This window comes from Mastigoproctus giganteus, chromosome 9, assembly GCF_048544385.1.
Source record: "Mastigoproctus giganteus isolate SK-2022 chromosome 9, ASM4854438v1, whole genome shotgun sequence".
Classification (NCBI taxonomy): domain Eukaryota; kingdom Metazoa; phylum Arthropoda; class Arachnida; order Uropygi; family Thelyphonidae; genus Mastigoproctus; species Mastigoproctus giganteus.
In genome coordinates, this window is record NC_143583.1 from 31,359,954 (window position 1) to 31,378,499 (window position 18,546).

The 18,546-nt window shown below is 36.4% G+C and overlaps 1 protein-coding gene across 1 annotated transcript in view; it reads left to right on the forward strand.

Annotated features, from left to right (window-relative positions):
- LOC150080133 (uncharacterized) overlaps positions 1-18,546 on the forward strand; it is a 348,537-nt gene that overhangs the window by 71,197 nt on the left and 258,794 nt on the right. The window contains exon 4 of the mRNA XM_090380622.1: positions 16,474-16,668. Coding sequence (XP_090236748.1) covers positions 16,474-16,668 — 195 coding nt within the window. The remainder of the gene's footprint in view (positions 1-16,473; positions 16,669-18,546) is intronic.

Here is an 18,546-nt window from a genome sequence, read left to right on the forward strand (position 1 = left end):
CCTGTTTTCTAGAGATAGTATTTGTTTGAACAAATGTGGTGCAAGGATTTTTGCCGGTATCATTGAGTATACCCTAAGGGGTTTGGGGAAACTACTAGTTGGGGGAGAGAGGGTAATTCAGATCTACATTTATCTGATGATATGGGTCAAGAATTCATGAGGTGAATTCTTGTACTCACCTCGTCAATTCTTGTGTTTTGCCACAACAGCTGATGTTGATAAGATAGTCTGAGGGGAAGACTATCTTATCAACATCATTGTTTCAGATGAGGGGAAGATAAAGCGTGGGATACAAACCTAAATAACTTCAAGGAGTTTGTCAGTAAATTGTAGAAGATTACTTAGTCTCAGCTGTGTCTATAGTAATGTCAGGCGTGTTGTCAGTAAAATGGCTGAATTTGAACTCCTGGATAGGACAACTAATGCTGACATAATAGAGCTAACAGAAATGTGGTGCCACCCTAATTGGTGATGATGAGTTCCACTACAGTATGTATAATGTATTTACAAAGAAAGCTAATCAGTTCAGACCTATGTGCACTTTGTATGGTAAAGTCTTAGAAAACCCAGCTGATGTTACAGATGAATTGAATATGTACTTTGCATCAGTTTTTACTGACAAAAGACCCTTCATGATGAGAAGAGGCTGTGCGATTGAAGCTGAACCATATGAAATTAATGATATTGTAATTACAGATGAATGTTTGTTGGAAAATCTTTTTGAAGCATAAAGGCAAGTAAGGATCCCTGAGTTGATAGCATATACAGGCAGTTCTCACTTTACGAGTTCTCGGGTTTACAAGTTTTTTTCCCCTCAAGTATCAACAAAATCGAAAATATGAACATTAATTGCAAAAAATAATGTGAAACATTCATAAATACCGAATTTCAAACCACGCGTGTAGCTATTCAATACAGCGTACCCCGCTTTATGATATTAATCCGTTACCATCGTATCTCAAAAATATCATAATGTGAACCTAATAACAGATTGTTTTTGGTAATTCATTCCACGATCTTGGAAGTTCAAAGTTTCGCTATATAACTCCCTAAAAGGTCGTTTTTATAGTGCAAATTGTATTAGTTACCAATTCAAATCATTAAACGCACTACACTTTCATCGTTATCACATGTTATTAGAACCAATTTTGAACGGCTTTGTGATATTTTTCTAAAGCACGTTTTTGGAAGTCACGACCATAAAACAATAAAAACAATTTGCACTTTCCATTTTATTAGGCTTTTCTGTTACTGCAAGCAGTAACAGAAGTAAACTAGATGTTATTGCCTTTGTGAAAATACCTATAGATGGAATTGTGTGGTTTTTTTACTTTATGAGGGTGAAATGTGTTTCCCTTTTACTGAAATCTTCAATCGTATAAAAAACATAAATAAAATTTCAGAATCTTCTCTTCATTCCTTTTTTGTAAGCTTCGTAAACTTGTTACTCAGCGCAAATCATGTTAGTTGCAATTTGTGCGTTCTGTTAAAAAAATGCTTATGCATCGATTGAAATTTATAAAGAAAAGAGAAGGTTATTTGGAAACAAATGCCTCTTGGAGCATTTCTGAAGAAGACGACTCCTTGTGCAACAAACGAACGAGTGCCGAGCCAATAATGAGTGATCAACGAGTGTGCATTTAGTCGATGATGATGGTGAAGAATAAACATTCTTTAACATTTGTAAGTCATAAATAATTTCTCTATTATTATAACTTGCTTGATTTTACAGGTTACGTTTTCATTTCTTTGAATAAATCAATCATTGTTTAAACATAAACTAATTAGCTATTATGTTATCAACATTTTATTGTTGATAACGTAACCCCTAATTTTAACATTATGTCTATGGGAAATAAATTCCCATTTTACGAGTTTTCGCTTTACGAGCGTGCGCTAGGAACGAATTAACTCGGAAAGTCGAGAACTACCTGTGTCCTGTAGTGTTGAGGGAGAGTGCAAGGGAGTGTATTGAACCATTGTGGTTAATTATGAGGGCATCTTTGTACTCAAGAGATATTTATTTGGTTGGAGAAGTGCCAATGTATCACCAATACATAAAAGCGGTTCTAAGATAAAGCTGGTAACTACAGATTGGTTAGCCTCACCTCAGTGGTAGGAAAATCTTAGAGGCAACGATTAAGAATGCAGTCCAGGGACATTTAGATATATATGGCATTCTGAATATTCCCAGCTTTTCCCCTTAAAGCCATGTTTGTGTTCAAACATGGCTTTGTTAAGGGAAAATCATATTTAGCTAACTTAGTAGGCAATTTTTTCAGAGTTACTCACGAGCTGAATTTAGGGAACAATTTCTATAGTTTATTTGGATTTTAGCAAAGTATTTGACTCAGTCTCTCACGAGAGGCTACTATATAATATTCTTTGGTTGGAGAATAGAAGTAGTAATTGTAGAATAGATGTGTGGAAGTTTGCCTTTAGCCAGCAGAAGTTTGCCTTTTGCCTTTTGCCTTTAGCCAGTTGTTGTGGATGTTGATAGTTGAAATAAATTTAAGACTGAACTAGACAAACATTTTGAGTGACCAATTGGGTGAAATGGGAAGGGTTTTTTTTTTGGCTGATGCTGTATAAGCTTGCTTTCTTGCATCATGTGCCTGTTTTAATGCTGCTAAATGCAAGGTCTTATACTTGGGGAATAGCAACCCACAAATAAATTATACACTTGGTGGGGTTGAATTAAAAACAGTAGCGAAAGAAAAGGATCTGGGAGTTACAATATGGGGTAATGTCAGGAGTGGGTCCTTCAAGGATTAATTCTTGGATCACTGTTGTTTCTCATTTTAATACGACACCGACGAAGGGATAGAAGTCACGATTTGAAAACTTGGCATGATCAGTGCCAAGCAGTGCTCCTTCAGGATGACTTGAACAGACTTCAGAGGTGGTCAGAGAAGTGGCAGCTATGTTTTAATGCTGCTAAATGCAAGGTCTTATACTTGGGGAATAGCAACCCACAAATAAATTATACACTTGGTGGGGTTGAATTAAAAACAGTAGCGAAAGAAAAGGATCTGGGAGTTACAATATGGGCAGATATGAAGTTTTCTGAACAGGTGAACAGGCAGCTAGGAAAGCCTGCGGTGTTTTATTGATGATTTATTGAACATTATCCTGTATAGATAGGGAGGTCATAATCCCACTGTATAAGGCAATTGTAAAACCCCATTTGGAATACTGTGTTGGAGTATGGAGACTTCATCTTAAAAAAGACATTGAGATTCTCGAAAGGGTCACTCCAGGCAACTCCAGTAGTAAGATTGGCAGAAGGATGACCATTTGAGGAAAGACTGATTATGTGGGCTACAGAGCTTAGCAACCAGGCACCTCAGAGATGACCTGATTGAGGTTTATAAGGCTTGGAGAGGGATTAGTAAAATGAATGAAGGTGGAATTCTCACTAAAGAATTCCAGAACTATGGATCATAAATTAAAATTACAGGGGTTGAGGTTTAGATTAAATTGTAGGAAGTTTTCTTTTAGCCAGCGAGTCATTGATTGCTGGAACAAGTTGGCCTCACAGGTAGTTGATCTGACAGTTTGAATAAATTCAAAGGTTAACTGGATAGTTACCTGTGTGAGGAGGGAAGCATATAATTTCTATTTTCTTATCTACCTAGTGTTTTTTTTTTTTTTTTTTGGCCAGTGCAACAAAACGCTGTGGCTTCTTTGCACTATATGGCAAATACTATTACTGTTTGCCAAGCGGAGGAAATTCCTCAAGGATCAATCCTAAGTGTAATGCTTTTTTGCTGTCAAAGTTAATTCTATTACTGAACAACTTCCTCCAAATGTAAACAGTGCCCTCTTCTTTATAATAGTGAAAATTCCATTCATTCATTTTACTAACCCCTCTCAGAGCCTTATAAACCTCAATCAAGTCATCTCTAAGATGTCTGGTTGCCAAGCTCTGTGGTGCACATAATGGAAGTCTTTTTTTACCTTTCATTTTGCTTCATTAAAACATATCTGACCATTCTTGAAGTCTGTTTGAGTCATTCTGAAGGAGTGCTGCTTGGCACTAATCATTAACGACTCTACCAATCTTTGTTGTCTGCAAATTTTGACATCACATCTTCTGTTCCTTTGTCATTTATGAAAATTAGAAACAACAGTGGTCCGAGAATCTTTCCTTGGAGGACATAACTTCTGATGTTACACCAATCTGAAGAGTATGCATTAATCACAATCCTCTGCTTTCTGCTCTGCAGCCACCGGCAATCCATCTTAGAGTCTTTCCAGTAATCCCAACATGTTCCAGGTTATACAGTAACCTCTCATGAGATTTAGGGTCAAATGTTTTGCTAAAATCTAAATTAACTATGTTTAAATTGTTCTCTACATCTAGCTTATCAATAACTGTGTCAAAATAGCCTACTAAATAATAGCCTTCATTTTCCCTTAACAAAACCATGTTGCCTGTCCTTCAAAATGTCATTTATATCTAAATGTTTCTGGATTGCACTCTTAATCATTGTCTCTAAGAATTTCCCTACCACTGAAGTCAGACTAACTAGTCTGTAGTTATCGACTTCACTCTTTAGAACTGCCTTTATGATTGGTGATACATTGGCACTTCTCCAATATTGGAATGGAATATCTCCCAAGTCCAAAGATGCCCTCATAATGAACTTCAGTGGTTTAGTACACTCCCCCTGGCAGCCTCCTTCAAAATTACTGGGTATGAGTCATCAAATCCAAGAGCTTTACTTGCCTTTATGCTCGGAAGTTTTTCTAAATAAGCAGTCGTCTGTAATTTCAAAGTCATTAATTTCATATGACTAATTTTTCAGCATAAATGGTCTTTCTTCAGTAAAAACAGATGCAAGGTATACCTGTTCAGATTATCTGTAACATCAGCTGGGTTGTCTCATACTTTCCGATACCAAATGCACCAATGGTCTGAACTGATTCTCTTTTTTTCTTCCTTGTATTCACCTACACGAAAAATTCCTTATCTCCATTCATTGCTCTCTTAGGCAGTTCTTTCTCATAAGCAGCCTTGGCTTTATCCATCATTTATGTACTATTGATGGGCATAATTGAGAGAGAGAGAGAGAGAGAGAGCGCGAGCATGTAAGCACACAATGGAAGACATGCTTCAGTTTTGATAACAGTTTGAATCCCTCCTTTTTTTTATTTTTTATATATATATATATTTTTTATTTTTCATTTGTTAATTGATTATTTCAATTATAATTATTAATAATTTTATTATGCCATCATTAGATCAAACTGAACTCGGTCTTAATGACCATTGTGAAGTTTACACATGAAATAAAAATTTTATCAACAGGGATTTTAGTTATGACTTTTAAAGTTCACTCATATCTTGTGGGAGTTCTTGTACAAAGGCAAAATTAAGCTGTACAGCCTGTTTTTTTACCTTTTCCTTTGAGGAAAAGCTAAGGAAATAGACTACTTTTTTTTTTCAGATGGCTTCCTGCTGCTTTTATTGTAGGTTTGTAATTTAATGGCAATTTATATAATCTGCTGTAGAACTTAGAATCTAAGATTTCCACTTTCAAATAACAAGTTCCAAACAACTATTTTCATCAATAATTGTTAAACTTGTGTATATATATGAGACAATTATCACAAATGCATTTAAATATGTATAAAAAAAAAACATTATTCCATGGCTCAATCACAAGATGCATTTAAAGTTTCAAGCACCAGAACTGATGATTCAGATTATATGGTAAAAATTCCATGTTCTACTATAAGATTCCAAATAAATATACTTTATCATTAATGTAAAAAATAAATAGTGCAATACATTCCTACTAGACCTGTTGGGAAAAAACTATGCCCTTGAAACAATTATCAAGTTTATTTGGGAAATATTTAACTTTTGCATTCCATCTTTAACACATTTGCTGCCACTTATATTTGAGAGAGTCCATTCAGGGCACTGTAATTTTTGGAATGTTGGTAAATAACAATCCAAAATCCTCGTTATTGTGAAAATTTCTAAATAATGGTCGAAAAGTAAAAGTCTAGAATTTATGGCTAAAAGCAAATACTTTTGGGCCCAGCTGTAAATCAGAACAAAACTCAGAATTTTATCAAAGTTCATTCTGTGGACATACATTAATCTCAGCCCAAGCAAAAAACAAATAAAAATAAAAATCGTTGATGCTAAGAGTCCAGAGTTCAGAGTATGTTGCCAACAGAATTGAGTAGTTCATTTCATGTATCTTTACTTTTACACCACTTGTATCTTGACTGCTTAAGAATGACTGTCTATATGTATTACAGCATGGGCTATAATGCTGATGTGCATCAGATTAAGTTAATATGCTAAACTTACTGTCTTCCAGAGAATGTTTCTTTAAACATAAAATTGTGTCTAAGTAAAAACAATGTACTGTATGCAGGTTTCTGCTTTATTTTAGGAAGGATATGGATTTGCTGGAACAGGTGCAGAGAAGAGCAACAAGCTTAGTCAGTGGCACAAAAGGGTACTGTTATCAAGAAAGACCAAGTCTTCGTAAATTGCAGCATTCGGAAACTGGACACCTGTGAGGAGACATGATTGATGTGCTTGCTTAAGGTTTTAAATGGATTCCTTACTGTTTCTCAGATGGATCACATAAGGTTGAATAAATTTAAATTGAGAAAGGATAGTTGCAAGATATATGTGTGAAACTTTGCTTTCAGCACAAGAGTAATTGATTGTTGAAACAACCTTCCATTTGGTGTTGTGGAAGTGAGTAGGTTGAATAAATTTAAGGAAGAACCATATAAATTATTAGAAGGGATGAGTAGGTGGTATGGCAAGTTTTTTTTTTTTTTTTTTTTTTTTGACTGGTGTATAAGCTTCCTTCCTTGCATCATTTGCTACTACTATTAGGAATGTTGTTATATCCTTAAAATTAAGCAAAGAATAATATTGATAATAATAATGATAATTAAAAAAATCGTGAAAGTCGCTTCAATAGACCTTCTCCAAGGTTGAAGTGACGGCTGAATCAGAGAGTGGCATCATCTGGTGTTGCTCCCATAACTACCCCCCACCACTGGATGCAAGAGCCAAAGCTAAAAGAGGTCCACCTCCATAGCTGGTTGGTTCAAAAAGTCAGAGACAGTCTTCTGCTCAACAATTTGGAAGTGCCCAACCATTTGGAAGTGCTTCCTGCATAACTGTGCTACTAACCACCCAGAAAGGAAGAACAAGAAGCCAACACTTGAAGTGGAGCATCGAAATGAATACATTCATCATGTGGGCATACTATGGAATAAAAAAGCTGAAGACAGACATGACAATGTACTGAACAACACTACACAATAAATGGTTGGAATAGTCCCCTATTATTCAGGTCACCAAACAGTGGACAGCAGATCAGAGACATAGTGTTGTCAAGAAGAACCTGATAGCGTATGCAATCTTGAAAAAAATCAAGCAGGATATGAACAACCAGCTACAAACAACAATGAATACGGACACAATGGAACCAGAACTGGCGGAGGAACAGCAAGTACAAGGACTACAACCTGGAGCAGCCAAAGTGGAAACAGACAAGATCGCAATATACAGAATAGAAGAAGAGTGGAAGAAAGCCCTAGCAGAAGGAACCACCACCCGGGGAGAAGGCCACAGCAGAAGATAGAAAAGATGAGTGAAGAGAGGACAACTGACCCAGTAACAAAAGTAAGAAGCTGATCAGAAAAGTGAAAGCCATCCTCAAGAAAGACAACATCCACAGCAAACATGAGACCTATAATCAGAGGATCTAAGAACACTTTGACACCCTCAAGCAGAAACTCCTGCTTGAGGGTGTCAAAGAGACTCACCAAGAGACGTTGCCATTACAGAGAGTGCCCAGAGGAAAAAAGACAACAGGATATTTGATGAAAACCATAGAACCTTCTACAGAAAAATTTGACAAGAGGTGAAGGAAGGCAATTGACACCCCAACCAGAAGGTACTCGAGGAGTTTTGGGATAACCAGTAGAGCAGCAAAGTTAGCAATAACTGTGTTATTGCTAACTTGACTCTGATCCAAGCCCGAGGCGGGATTCGATCCTGCGACCTTTAGATTGCCAGGCAGGCATCATCTGTCTCCCAACAATGTACAAGATCCTGACCAGCTGCATAACTAAGAAGATATCAGACTATTGGGAGAGCCAGAACATCATGGCTGAGCAGCAGAAGTGATGTAAGCAGATGAGCAAAGGATGAAAGGAGCAATTGACCATTGATGCTTTCAGTTATGAAGCAGACCTATGAGAAGCACCTCAACCAGTACACCCACATTGACTACTGCATGGCCTTTGACTCCATACTTTGCAGATGGCTGATAGATACACTGAAGATCTACAAAGTCAACCTGACACTGAAACACTTCCTAGAAGCAGCCATAGCAAAATAGAGGACCACCATCAAGACTGATACCATTCAGAAGAGGAAATTCCAGGTTGGTTCAAACCTGGGCCCACTATGGTCTAGTATTCAACCACTATCCACAATGCTCAATAACAGCAAGTATGAATATACTGTAAAAGAAGGGAGCAAGAACCTGTACACCCTCCCTCTTTGGGGAAAAAGTGAAGAAAGTGGAGGAGAAATTGCTCCTCATCATATGTTCTCTCAAACATACGATGTTTGAGAGGAAAGTGAAACATAAGATGAACATAAGTTAAACATAAGATAGCACCTGGGGATGGGATCTATCCAGTTATATTAAAGGAAGTAAGCAAACCCTTAGCCATAATTATGAGAGCACCCTTGGACTCAGGGGATGTGCAAATGTATCTCCAATTCACAAAGGGGGATCAAAGGGTGACATGAGTAATTACAGACCTGTTAGTTTAACTTCTGTTCTGGGGAAATTAATGGAGTCACTGGGTAAAGAAGCATTGCAGGATAATCTACAAGAACTGCAGTTATAGTTCAGACAAAGCAGCATTTGTTAAGGGGGAAGTCTTGTCTGTCCAGTTTGATTGGATACTACGATGTGGTCACAGAGGAATTGGATGCAAGAAATAGTTTTGATTTCATATACTTGGATTTCAGGAAAGCTTTTGATGCTAGTACAAATTGGCGCAGCATAATGTGATAGCATTAAGGGCAAATTGCTGCTATGGATAAAGAGATGGTTGAGTGGGAGAAGACAGAGAGTGGTTATCAATGGAAATTGCTCTTCGTTAACTAATGTTATTAGTGGAGTTCCCCAGGATTCAGTGTTGGGCCAATTGTTATTTTCTGTATTTTATTGTTGAAGGTATATCAGGCTTAATGTACAAGTTTTAGACGATATGAAGGCTGGTAGGGTTGTTAATGACAGTACGCTACCGCAACAGGATTTTGAAAAGTTGGACAGATGGGCTGAAGATGGCGACTAAAGTTTAACGTTGCCAAATGCAAAGTACTGCATATGGGTAGCAGTAACCCCAGAGTAATGTACCAACTGTGTGGTACTACACTCACGGTAGTGGAGAATAAAAAAGACCCGGGGGTAGTTGTGCAGTCAGGTATGAAATTTTCAGAGCACTGTAAACAATCTGCCAGAGTAGCTCATGGGCCTTGTCAGTAATAAACAGGAATTTTGCCAGCTGGGATAAGGAGGTGTCTATCCCTTTGTATAAGGCAATGGTTAGGCCACACTTTGAGTACTGCATGCAGGTCTGGGGGCCTCATTTTAGGAAGGATGTAGAGCTTCTGGAAAGAGTACAGAGAACAACGAGATTGATGAGGGGTAATAAAGGGGCTCTCTTACCAAGAAACACTTAATTTCTGCAAACTGCAGTATCTGGAGACTAGGCACTTGCAAGATGGTTTGATTGAGGTGTGTAAGACTTTGAATGTTTGAGCAAGCTGAATGCTAGTGGGATTCTTCCTTTTGTTCAGATTATGCACTTGAAGGGGTTATAAATTCAAATTGAGGAAAGACGGTTGGAGAATAGATGTGTGAAATTTGCCTTTATCCAGGGAATAGTTGATTGTTGGAACAAACTTTCATCTGTTGTGGATGTTGATAGCTTAAATAAATTCAAGAAAGGATTGGACAAACTTTTGGAGAGAATGGGATGGGGAAGTATTTATTTATTTTTTTGGCTGATGCTGTATAATCTTGCTTTCTTGCATCATATGCCATTAATACTTAAAGCTAACACCACTCGAAGTTGACATCTGGAGACTGACTATAGCCTGTAAAGAAGGAGGGAAGGGATTGACTGATTTCATTGAACAAAAGAAGGCGGCGATTACATCAACAGAGGGACTACACTCACACAGAAAGAAGAAATAAAGACAAAGATGGGTGAAGAAGACACTCCATGGCTGACACAATGATCTCCATCAAAACTACATAGATAAGATGGCTTCCAGTACTTGGCTCACGAAAGGAAAGCTCTTCTCCGAGACTGAAGGAGAAGAACTTGCTATCCAAGATCAGGATATCGACACCAGGAGCTACAGAAAATACATCGCCTAGGACTCTGTAGTAACAAATGACATATGTCGTCAATGCCACTTTGCCCCAGAATCAATCCGGCACTTCGCTGCAGGATGATCATTTACCCATGTGGAGTACACTCACAGACATGACCAGATGGCCAGGAATATACATTAGGTGCTAACACAGAAATACCAGCTGATCAAAGGAAGTTAACTGTATTATACGAGCCTCAGGCCATACTAGAGACATCTACTGATAGACTATACTGGGACTGTGCCATAAAAATGGACAAGATTATCTTATATAACAGACCAGACAACCCTGCTCAACAAGAAGAAAATGGCTACCCACCTGATTGACATAGTGGTGCCCAACACCAGCAACCTCCAGAAAACATGAGGAAAAGATCAGGAAGTAATAATAGTAATAGTGGCATGTGATGCAAGAAAGCAAGTGTATGAGCTTACGTAGCATTATTCAAAAAAAAAAAATTCACACAACCATTCCCTCTAAATGTTTGTCCAGTTCCTCCTTAATTTATTTAGCCTATCAACTTCAAAGACAGATGGAAGTTTGTTCCAGCAATTAACCACCTGCTGGCTAAAGGCAAATTTCCACACATCTATTCTATAGCTGTCTTACCTCAATTTGAATTTATGCCCCCTTAGGTTTGTAATCTGAACAAGTGGAAGAATCCCATCAGAATTCAGCGTGCTCAACCAATTCAGGGCCTTATAGACCTCAATCAGATCACCTCGCAGGTGCCTAGTCTCCAGCCGCTGCAATTTGCAGAACTTAAGCCTCTCTTGGTAAGAGGATTCCTTCATTCCCCTCACCAATCTTGTTGCCCTTCTCTGTACATGCTCAAGCAAATCTACATCCTTTCTAAAATGAGACTTCCAGATCCTATATACGCAGTACTCAAGGCATGGCCTGACCATTGCCTTATACAGAGGGACAATCACCTCCTTTTCTCTGCTAGCAAAATTCCTGTATATCATTGACAAAACCCATGACCTGCTCTTGCAGCCTGTCTGCATTGTTCAGAAAATTTCATATATGACTGCACAATTACAGGCTGGCCTCGATTAACGTGATTAATTCGTGTGAATCGCACAAAATGGAAACGCGTTAATCGAATATAATAATCAATAGGAAAAATTATAATTTGTCCTTGACCTTCTGGAATGTCCATAAAGAATTTTAAAAATACCTTTTAAATAACTTTTTAACTGTATACAATATAAAAGATAATGAAAAAATTATGTAATTAAATGTTTATTGCATAAAACAGCGGTTCCCAAACTGTGCGCCACGGAATATTTTAAATTTTCGTCAAGTGATACTCGACATCTGTTGCACACCGCGCAAACTACTAGCTCGAGGAAGTTCATAGTTTCAACATTTCTTAGTTGTTTGGACCCAACTACTAAACGGAACTGTTAGGTATTTCTTTTGGTCTGGGTGTATAGGGAAAAAAATTACTGAGACACTAAGGGCGACGTGAACCGAGAAAGTTTGGGAACCTCTGACAAAATATTCAATGAAGAAATGACTGTTGCGGAAATATTTGAACAGTGTTGACTTTCTCTTTTCATCAATCAATTTCTGATAGCTGACAACAATCTTCTCTGGGCCTTGGCGAAATATATATCGCAGAGAACCTCAAACAGAAGGTTTGAGGTTCTCTGTGATACAAAAGATTTTGTTTAGTTCTTTTACCGTTATCTCCTTTGCGGTAACATTTTCATCTGGCTCATATAAAAATTTGAATTTTTAAGTTAAATGTAAGTCTGCATTGACTTTATTAGCGGGAGACAAACAAGTAACATGTCTTCTTCCGATGGCTGACGGAACACACAGAGGCGGGCATGAGGCCAACGTTTGTTTACTGCCTGTCCAACGTGTGGTAAGCTTAACGCGCGATTCAAATCTTTTTCAACTATCGTATAAAAAAAAAAAGATCGTGTTAACTGGAAATTTGCATGGTGAATTGAAAAGTGGTATAATTTTTTCAAATAGCAGTAACTGAAAACGCATTAATCGAACTTGCGTTATGTGAGACCTGACTGTACTCCCAGGTCTTTTTCATTTTCTACCACCCTAAGTGTAGTACCACACAGTTGGTACATTCCTCTGGGGTTACTTCTATCCATATGCAGTACTTTGCATTTGTCAATGTTAAACTTCAGTTGCCACTTCTCAGCCCATCTTTCCAAATTTTCTAGATCCTGTTACAGTAGCACACTGCCATTACTGTCATTAACAACCCTGCCTGCAAACTTCGACACTAAACCTGATATACCTTCATCAATATCATTGATAAATATACAAAAACAACAGTGGACCCAACACCGAACCCTGTGGGACTCCACTAATAACGTTAGTCCAAGAAAAGAGGAGCACCCGTTGATTACCACCCTCTGTCTTCTCCCACTCAACCATCCTTTTATCCATTGTAGAAACTTACCCTTAATACCATTCTGCTCCAGTTTGTACAGTAGTCTTCCATGCAACAATGTCAAAAGCTTGCTGAACAAGTATATGATATCAAAATTATTTTTTGCATCCACAACATAATATACAATCAAATTTTTCAGACAAGACTTTCCTTTAACAAACCCATGCTGTGTCTGAGTTATTGCTGAAGTCTTGTCTAGTTGATCCTGCAATGCATCTTCAACCAGTGACTCCATTATTTTACCCAGAAAAGTAGTTAAACTAACTGGTTTGTAATTACTCGTGTCATCCTTCAATCCCTCTTTGTGAATTGGGGATACATTTGCACACCTCCAGTCTGTGGGGACCTCCCCCTGAGTTCAAGGATGCTCTCATAATTATGGCTAAGGGTTTGCTTAGTTCCTTTAATATAACAGGATAGATCACATCCACCCCAGGTGCCTTTCTTATGTTTAACTTCAACAATTTCTCCTCCACCTTGCTCTCAGTTATTACAAAATCATTAAGCTCCCTGTTACAATTTGATAACCTGGAATTTTAAAACCTTAACTCCTCATGTGTGAATGTAGATGCAAAATACTCATTCAGTTTGTTTGCTATCTGAGCAGGATCATCAACAGTCGAACCATCGATATCAAGTGGACCAATCTGATTCATCCCCTTCCTTTTAGAGTTTATATAAGTAAAGAAATCCTTGGTGTTTTTCTTAGCATGCTTTGCCAAGATTTTTCGTAATCTGCCTTCGCCTGGCTAACCTCCTTTGTGACTTGATTACAGAGTAGCTTATATCTGCCATAGGCTTCTGTGTCACCTGGTTATTTATATGCATCCCATGCATTTTTCTTCTCTGCCACGAGTCTCATCAGTTCATTTGACAACTATTTAGGCCTAAACCTTGAACAGTATTTCTTAATAGGTATGAAACGTTTAGTAGCTTCCACGATTAATTCCTTGAATGTTTCCCACTTAGAATTTACTGTTGGTACCATCATCAATTGGTCCCACTGTACAAAATTTAAAAACTGTCTGAGACCACTGTAGTCACCTTTACGGAAGCAAAAACCCTTTCCTTTACCCCTGATGGTAATTATATCTTTAAGTAAATCCCACATCAGTACACTGTGTTCACTGCCACCTAGTGGTTCCTTTATCTGCAAATTCTTAATACACGAATGATCACTGCTGATAACCAGATCAAGAATATTACTCTCTGGTTGCCTCTCGAACATTCTGTTACTGAAAACAATCATCCAATAAATCCACAAAAGTCTTGCTGGCGTGCGAGTGACCAAACCACAAGTTCCAGTCAATATCTGGGAAGTTAAAATCCCCCATTATAAGACATTCTGATTTACTAGCCCACTCTATTTCTCTTTACAATTGTTCATTGTACTCATTTGAGTCATTAGGCCTATAACTCACTCTTACTCTTATTTTTGCTTTTGCAGTGCTTATGTCACACCAAACTGAATCAACAGTGCACTGTCCATCTATATCAACTGGATGCATTTTTTTTGATTTTATGTTTTTCTTAATTAACAGCATATCCCCACCTCCCTTCCTATCCTTTCTGTACACATTGTACTCCCCAAATTCCAATTCTGCATTCCTAATATCTGTGTGACATCACATCTCTGATATCCCAACAATATCTGCCTTTGATGTCTTGACCAACACCTCAAATTCATAAAATGTATTTACTATACTTCTAGCATTGGTATACATGCAAGTATACATGCACCTATTCTTATTCTTAGTTACCTGAACACATCCCATATACCCACCTGTTTGACGATGACTGCCGTCAGTCCCTGAAACCTCCAGCACCCCTTGCTCCAAGCCACTTCTTTTTCTAATAGAAGTAGTCATATCTAAGACAGGATGTCAAAGATATGTGGCGTGTGGAACAAGTAATGATCATCCCTATCATAGTGTTAACCACTGGCATGGTGCTAAAGAGCTTCCCTGAGAACCTAGTAGCAATAGGCCTCCTAGAGAATGCTTAAATGGAAATTCTAGAAAGCCATGATCCTGAACACCTGTAGGATAGTAAGAGAATAGCTGGACACAACAAACCATCCTACGTAGGTAGTTCTAGTACCTGTGACTGGGCTGAAAAAAAAAAAGCCATAAAGTTTTTACCCATAAAAGAGAAAGTTTTTTTTTTTATGATATTAATGAAGGTAGTCAAAAAAAGTAAAGAAATAAATAACAATAAATGAATTAGGAATAAATTAGTTTTTTACTAATATCAGTTAAATTTTGAATTAAAATTTTACTCAAAGGTACAAGTCAACTAATTTTAACATAAAAAATCAATATTGAAAGGCATCTGCATGGAGGAATACCAGTTGTCCTTTTCCCTATTGTAGGGGGAGAATAGAGAATTATTGGTCACATTTTTATATATTGCATATCTTGTGTAACTGATTCTATTTCCAAATAAAGGGATATTATTAATATTTTCAATAAGGTAAATACAGTATGATTGAATATTATTCTATACAATGAGCAATTAAAGGCCAAGCCATGGCAAAATGTACAGGGGAATGATCATCTTGCATGGCATTACTCCAGTCACAAGGCTACACAGATAACTGTGTAGACAATTTATATTATCAATTTGTTAACTCTCCCTTTTTATCTGATATGGCCCCTTCAGATTACTGTCTGCCTATTTTCCATTGACAGATCATTAGAAACTACAACACTTGGGATAAATAATGATGCTGTTGTTGCCATCAAGGAGTAGTTAGAGGATCATGACAATGGTTCTGCATGCGACATTGGAATAAGTGTATGTAGTCATTAGAGGTGATTTCATATTCTGGTTGCAACATTATTTCTGTGGTACCCCAGAAAATTTATAGATATCCTTTGTACTGATAGCCCTTGAACTGCAATTGTTCCTGAAAATAAAGTAGTATGCATTTTCTAATTCATTATTAATTATTTCTTAATTTCTTAATACAAATTATAATTTTATCAATTTTAAGTGGCAGGTAGCAGCAATGAAATTATCTGTTTCCATTATTTTAAAATATCAGCTATTGATATTATTAATGCTGCCTGATGATCTACAATGAAGTGCATATTGTAATTCTTGTTAAGCTGCAAATTTTGTGAAACATTTTAAACTTTCTTCTGGCTATAGCAGTGTTGTATTAAAACTTCCAATTTTTCAGTTTCCAGGCATGCAGGTAGTATTTGGGTTAACAGTGTGAAATGCAGATTATGAGATAAATATATCACATCTGCCTCATATATTTCACATTACATTGCATATTTTTTTGCAGAAGTCTGTTTTATTTACCACATAGGGCATGTATTCATATATTAGAATAGTCATGAATGCATTTTATGATGCAAAATACTCAATTTTAGAATAATGGGGTTATTTCAAAATAGTACCTTACATCTGTTCAAAATTCAAAACATTGATTAATTTATTTATTTTTTAGAAATAATTTTTAGAAATATAGAAATAAATATTTTTTAAAAATAATTTATTTTTTTTTAGAATAATCCAGCTTGTTTGTAGTGAGTAGTAGAAAGTATTATTGTTATCATCATTAAGTGCAATTTTTATTAGGTACATGTCTTATCCACACTACAAGTCCCAGTTCATCAGCTTCTAGCAAACGAGTAGTAGTTTCAACTTCACGCTGTAAAGCTTGTTGGCTGAAGATATGCTTGCAGAAATTTACCATTGAACAAATGGTCCGTGTTCAGATAATGAAATATGTACCACGACTCAAAGCAGCACCTCATTATCCATTGATTAAAGGTAACATTTGTATATGTTTCTTGTAATAATAGTTATTACTGATAATATTCAAATTGAAAAGATATATTCAGAAAAGTTTGCTTTCCTTTTCATATAAGAAATGTATTTTTATAAATATTTCGAACAGTTGTTAACATATGAGATATTAAATTTAATCTTATTAGCAGTGAAACATCGAAATGGCTACCAGGTTATTGCAAGGACAGTGTTGTCACAAAGATGCAGCTTTTCCAATCCCCAATTTATTAGTAAAAGATTACAGAAATTTTTCAATGTGCAGACTGATTGTTTAATCCTCTAGCTGACATATGCAAAATTCAAATCAGTCTGCAGGCATTGGAGAATTTTATACACCATTCTGTTTTGGAAGAAATAGCTTAAAATGGGAAATATTAAACATTTTATTCATAATTCTGACATTATATTGGATAATAATTGTAAAACATCGTTAGACAATAGCTATCCCAAAAAAAAAAAAAAGAGGAGGAAATCAAAACTCTATGAGCATGGTTGTAAAGAATTTTTTAAGGGCCATATTTTTCAGTTAAAAATAATTGAAAAGGTACAGCTGTATGAATAAATACTGAAATATGTTTTGGTGTACAGAATACATCAGGGTAATAGCTAATGAATTAATTATATCAGCACTTTTGTTGTTTGTACAATATTGAACTACTAAAAATATGTAGAGAAACTGGATATTCTCATGCTTCCTGATTATTTCCAGAATGGTTGTGAATGAAAGATGGTTATCATAGAAGAATTATAGATGTATAGTCCCATTTGTAACTGAACTATGCCTGTAAAGACTATAAGCATGAAACTCTTCATTTAGCTGCTACTGCTACAGCTACAGGAGCACATGTAGCATATTTCAAGAATATTAAACTCTATCATTCAGTCATTCCCAAGTAAAATTGTGGTTCTTCTCAAGAGTTAATAATGAGTAACCTATAATTAAATGACACCATGCTCCCTATATCAGTAATTTTGCTTTATCTAGCACAATGTCATATATAAGTTAACTTCATATTATTCCGACCTTACATATGTAAGGTTGAAAAAATATTTAATAAAATAAGTTACCCAAAGTAGTAAACTAGTTTAGGTAACCTAATTAACTGACATGCAGAATAACTTGATCATGAAGTCAATTTATAATTAAAGTAATTGTAGTAATTGATGATAATCCTAAATGATATGTTATAAAGTTATATTAGGCTACTTAAAATATGGTACAGTAGTTTTTATTTTCATAACAATAGATAGATTTTAGGTGCTGGAGAAACATAAAGATCACTGTGTAGTGATCTTTATGTTCATGATTTCCTAATCAGTTATGATACAAGACACTGCACTTATTGATACTTAACCATGGCCATTAAGAATAAGCCTTTAACTAGTGTTAGCTATTTTTTGAATTACTCCATAATAATCATCATTGTTCATATTAAATATAGAAACATCAAACAAAAGAAATAAAGAAGCAAATTTTTTGTTATGTGCTAGTTGTTTACTGGGAATTTTGTGAGCAAGCAGTCGTCTACAAGTTGTGCAAAACAGTGCAAGGACATGTATTGGTTCATGGCATACTTATCACAGCCTGGCTAGGCAGATCACTGGGTAATGGTTAATGAGGTAGGTGAAATCAGCAATTGTCAGTGTTACCAGGTTTCCAAATGTCTTACAACCAGAAGAATGTGTATATCAGGCTCAACATGCAACATGAGCATGAGGGGCAGTTGCTACCAATCGATTGTAGGAGGTTAATTTAGTGCAGCTCTTACATGCTAGAAACAAAGATGTGCTTCAAGCCACATCAGAAGCATTAGCATTAGCAAAGGTACATGATGCAAGAAAGCAAGCTTATATAGTATC